At 34.2% G+C, this 5,390-nt stretch overlaps 1 protein-coding gene across 1 annotated transcript in view; it reads left to right on the top strand.

Moving 5' to 3' along the window:
- The window catches only part of LOC108906622 (sine oculis-binding protein homolog), a 32,853-nt gene extending 27,816 nt beyond the window's left edge, over window positions 1-5,037 (top strand). Inside the window, exons 3-4 of the mRNA XM_018709931.1 lie at window positions 1,385-1,560; window positions 4,051-5,037. Of these exons, the coding sequence (XP_018565447.1) occupies window positions 1,385-1,560; window positions 4,051-4,998 (1,124 nt within the window). The 3' untranslated portion in view covers window positions 4,999-5,037. The remainder of the gene's footprint in view (window positions 1-1,384; window positions 1,561-4,050) is intronic.
- The last annotated feature ends 353 nt before the right edge of the window (window positions 5,038-5,390 follow it).

Genomic DNA, 5,390 nt, shown 5'->3' with positions numbered 1-5,390 from the left:
GTTGTTGTATTTGTTACCAATTTTTTTCAAAACCGATTTATCTCGCAAACCGTTCATTTTTTCGAAATAAATAAAGAGTACCATTTTTAAAGAAAAACCTTCAGAGTATCTAATAATAATATTTTCAGTTTGATAAAATTACTTCTGTCAAAATTTTGAGAAAAATTGTGATAGGGCCAGTCCGTTTCTGGACACCTGATAATAGCAAAAAGTTGATTTTAGCATCAAATCGTAGAGCTCCATGTGTAATACAACGTACGAAAATTTTATTAAAATATACAGGGTGGTTTCAAAGTTATAACCCTAAACGTTAATTTCTAGGTACCCCTTTGACCCCCCATAACTCCGTTAGGGGGCACATTAGGAAAAAAAAATATAGGAAGGACTAGTTTTATTTTGACCTCCCCTATACACTCCCGAGAGATTAGGAGGTACTTACCGGACACCCTGTATAGTTGTATAACAAAATGCACTTTAATTGTAAGATATATACTAATGTTATTTTCACATTCGTAATTTTGTATTGGTTTAAATTTTATGTAGACGAAAGAACAACCTAAGCTTTAATACTATTTCAGTGATTGTATTTGCTTGGATTTTTGTACATTTTCATATTGATGTTGAATTTTAAAGTAATTGGTTAGTTTATGAAAATATTATACGAATTTTTTTATAACAGATATATTTAGATCATTTAAAAATTTATTTCTATCAACGTCAATGTCCTGATTTCTTAAAAAAGGATTTTGACGGTTTCATGATGAAAGCTCAGGAAAGAATCTTCAAAAACCTAATGCCTCTATTCCTAAAAATAGTGATTTCAAACGACGACATTGTTGGTTATCCCGTAACTAACAGCAAAATCAGAAAAAGTTTAAAAAGCTGAGTAAATAAACCCGCACGCCAAGAGGATTAGTCAGAAACTGTTTCTATTAATTTATTTTTGCCTATCCAGATTCACACGTCTAAAAGTATTTTAAAACTAGAAAATTATACAATCGTCAAGATAAATATTTCTCTTACTTCGAACGATTCGCCGATAGAATTGATTTTCATTCTTTCCCGTAAGTCCGCCCATAAAAACGGTTTAGTTTAAATTAGTTTGAAATTCATTGCACCACTTGCCACGAATATATCTTTCCGTAACGCTAGAATAATAAAAACCTTTATTTGTTAGCGATACTATTTTATTATTGTTTATTTGTAGAGCTGCACCACGACCTAGATTTGCTCTTGATATTTTATAGAAAATTTTTACTTTACTTTGAAGGTAATGTGTTAAAATTTGTTTGTCAATAAAGTTAGCGTATTATACGTTTTTTTTCCATTGTGCCTGTTATTTGTGCCAGCAATTTTATCATACAGTTCAATTTTTTGTTTGCAGAAGGATGTGGATGGTGTGGAAAATCCGTCGATGAAAACACCGGCTTGACATCGGGTTCTGCCACATTTTGTTCCGAAATGTGTTTCTCTCAATCCAGAAGAGCAACGTTTAAGAAGAATAAAACTTGTGATTGGTGCAGACACGTGAGGCATACGGTGTCCTACGTCGACTTTCAGGTTAGTATATTTTATAAAACAGACCACAATTGTTATACCAAAAAATCAACGGTTTTTATGTATGCTAAACAGATTTTGTCACCCATATTTTTTTTTCTAAAGATTCGATTAAAATGTGTAACACGCATGTCATCATTTTATGCAAAAAAGTACGCAATACAAACATTTCTTTAGTAACGGTAAAGACAAACTGCAAAATTACAGAACTCTTTTTAATGAAAAATGCGTTGACTGAATATTTCAATCAACGAAAATTGCGTTGATTCGTTGATTGAAATATTCTCTACAATACTTCAGTCAACGAAAATTGCTACTTTCCAGAATTCCTTTTCTATTACAGGGAAGTTATTCTCCTCTTTGTCTCTGTCAAATCAGTACGTCATTGTTTTCTATTTCGTAGAATTCCAGTGAGACATGAAAAACAATAGAAATTTTGCTATGTTTGGCTTTATTTTCTAAATATATTTATGTAACGTTTTATATGGAATTTTACCAAAGGAAACGATCTTATTGTTAGGGATTAAGTTCGTAAGTCAAAATACAATTTTACAAGTTAAATTAGATGATGAATCGTGTTTGTTTGCGATACTTTTATTTTATGGTGGTGTTATACAGGAAGTCCCGAATTGCATAAGCCAATATAAGAAAAACAGTTCATAAATCATAATACAGGGTGTTTCTGAATAACGTGCTAATATTTAAGGAGATTATTCTTGGATCCATTTTAAGAAAAAAACTTCATATGAACATATGTCTAAAAGTCTTAACTTTTGAACTACAGGGTGCTAAAGTTTTATGAAAAAACATTTTTTTATGATAACTTTGGTATTACTCTAGATATTTTTTCAAATTTGGTACACGCCTTCTATTTTTGAAGAAAAATATGTTACGTCAGGGTAATTTTCTTTTACCATTCCAAAATGTATATAGATTACTGTAATTTCATAATTTCAACGTTTAAAAGTTATTATCTTAAATAAATTATTGTTCAAAGTTACATAAATTTTTTTTTTCTCGTAAGTGGTCCAATAAGATGCAAAAGAATGAATTTTATTTTTTTATGCGAAAACCGTCCGTTAAACTAAAAAAATTCAAGACATCACATTTGCTCAGAAAGGAATGAGGATTTCAAAAATAATTTTTAATTTAAGAAAAAGCAGTGAAGTAACATATTTTTCTTCAAAAATGTTCAGTACAAAACCTGTACAGACGCCACTGGCAAAAATAATAAAATTGTTTGTACATCAGAAAATGTATCTCGATGAATAGAAGGCGTGTACCAAATTTGAAAAAATATCTAGGGTAGGTAACACAAAAGTTATCATAAAAAAATGTTTTTTCATAAAACTTTAGCACCCTGTAGTTCAAAAGTTAAGACTTTTAGGACATATGTTTATATGAAATTTTTCTTAAAATGGACCCCAGAATAACCTCCTTAAATATTAGCACGTTATTAAGAAATACCCTGTATAAACAAGAATTTTAGAACGCTTGTTTTCGGGGTAGTGTTGAAATAAAAAAAATATTAATTAAACTTGGGTAATTAATCAATCAGTCAACCAGTGACGGAGATACTGGAAAATACCGTTTAGAGACCTACAATTTCGACGCCACTGAATAACTTGGAAATCGAATAAGTGCATTTATAATAATTTCTGTTAGTGTTTCTGAGAAAAAAATATGTCCTTCGCTTTATTCAAAATACGAGCCATTTTTGTTTTTTTTTTTAATTTAAAATACGTCTTAGAATAAGACCAAAGTAACACCAAAAGTAGATAATCATTTCACTGAAAAATAATAGCAATTTTTTTAGATATATAATTTCAAACGTAATATTTTATCAGAAGCAACAAAAATCATTGGCATAATGATTTCAGTATTCGGAGTCGCTGAAGCCACGGCTCTCCACGCTATTGCGAATGACGCTAGAGACTACAGTTGTCCAGCTATGTAGTGGTTGAATGTACTATAACTTCAATAATTTTTTCTCGGAAACTATAAGGATTTTACAATTTTTTTTTTTATGATATTGACTCCATTTCTCATGCCGCATCTATTCCCAAATTTTTCTGGATAAGTTGTGAATCACTGTATTTAAAATTAAATTATTAACAAAACATTGTCATAATTTTCTTTTGTGAAATGCATAGTTTTGTATTCATCTATGTCGAAGGCATATTTTAAATTAAAAAAAAAATAATTATTTGCAAATGATTTATTTTTGGAATAAAACACGAAATATATTTCTTTTCTTATAAATACCAAAAGGAATTTTTCCAATTTCCCAAATATTCACCAGCGTCGAAGTTCTGGGGTTCTTTATGACTGTATATCCCAGCATCTCCGTCACTGGTTGACATATCTGTGTATCAATTTTTATCCATAATTGGTTTAGTTTATTACTTCAAGTTTTATTAATCTTGCATTGTATTCTTTTACTTAAACAAAACATTGAACTTCAGATTGAAGCAAACGTTTTATTGCTTCCAGGACGGCGCGTCTCAGCTCCAGTTCTGCTCCGACAAATGTCTGAATCAGTACAAAATGCACATCTTCTGCCGAGAGACCAGGGCCCACCTGGAGCTGCACCCCCACATGCACGCAGAAGAATCCGCAAGCGTCACCCTGATAACCCCCGACTTGTGGATGAAAAACTGCAAATCTCCCGAACTACGAACACCCTCGCCCGCCATATCGCCGAAACCCCCAGAGAAACCACCCCAGACCTCGCCCCTGCCACTCATCTCCGTCACGCACCCCTCCAAGCTGATGTCCCTCTCCGAGTCACCGGAGAGCAAGAGGCATCGGTTGAAAGTCCAGAAAAAGACGAGGAAACGGTTACCCTCCACCATCACCTGTAACAGCTTCCCCAAAGCGCCCCCGAACGACGCGCCTCAAGACCTTAGAGTGAGGCACACCCCCACGGATTTCGAGAAGAGGATTAGCGTTGAAGAACCACCGAAAACTCTTCCTAAGGAAAAGTGCCTGGAACCCCAGTTCAGGCCAAACGAAAGACTACCAAATCCACAGTATTTCAGTCCCAATCAACAACCTCCACCAACCCTCCACCCTTTGCGAAAACAACTGGATGCCATTCTTCCTCCACCTACCATCATCGTTCCGTATCCCATCATCTTACCGCTGCCCATACCCATACCAATTCCCATTCCAATTCCGAACCTGCTGAAGAAGGAAAACGCGGTTAAGGAGATTGAGAGGAAAGACATGGGTGTACAGACTGACGAGTCCCGAGAGGAAGTGGGGAAGGATTCTATAAGCAATGAAGTCGTAGACGTGGTGGGTTTTGATGGGAAGGAGGAAGAAGAGGAAGAGGGGATGAAGAAAGTAGGCAGGCCGTTGAGGAAGAGGAAGAGGTGCGAGCCCAAAGCAAGGGTTATAATCAAGACGAGGAAGGTCATATCAGCTTCTTCAAACTGAGGACTGGTTGCAGGACCTTCTATAGAAATTTGTCACTATTTATTTTTTTTATTGTGATTTTTGTATCGTTTTGTTATTTCTATGTACATACTTGGTACTTCATTCGACATTTGTGATTTAATAAAAACTTAAGAGGCTCTAGGGGTTTTATTGAACGGCGAGAACGATAAGGAAATCTGGCGATGACGCAGGATTGCTGGAATTCATAAACATTTTCTTGGAATTAAAACACATTTAGTTAATGGTGGCCGATAAGGGTATCGAAGTAATTCAATTAACAATGAGGTATCGCATGCAGCGATTGTAAATATTGCTTTTCATTCCATTAAAGAAAAAAAAAATGAGATAAGCTTCGGGAAAAAAATTGCATCAGCAGCATGAACGGAATTGAA

This window comes from Anoplophora glabripennis, unplaced genomic scaffold (genome assembly GCF_000390285.2).
Source record: "Anoplophora glabripennis isolate ALB-LARVAE unplaced genomic scaffold, Agla_2.0 scaffold247, whole genome shotgun sequence".
Lineage (NCBI taxonomy): Eukaryota > Metazoa > Arthropoda > Insecta > Coleoptera > Cerambycidae > Anoplophora > Anoplophora glabripennis.
The sequence above is the reverse complement of the archived record's forward strand: the minus strand, read 5'-3'. Positions and strand labels throughout refer to the sequence as shown.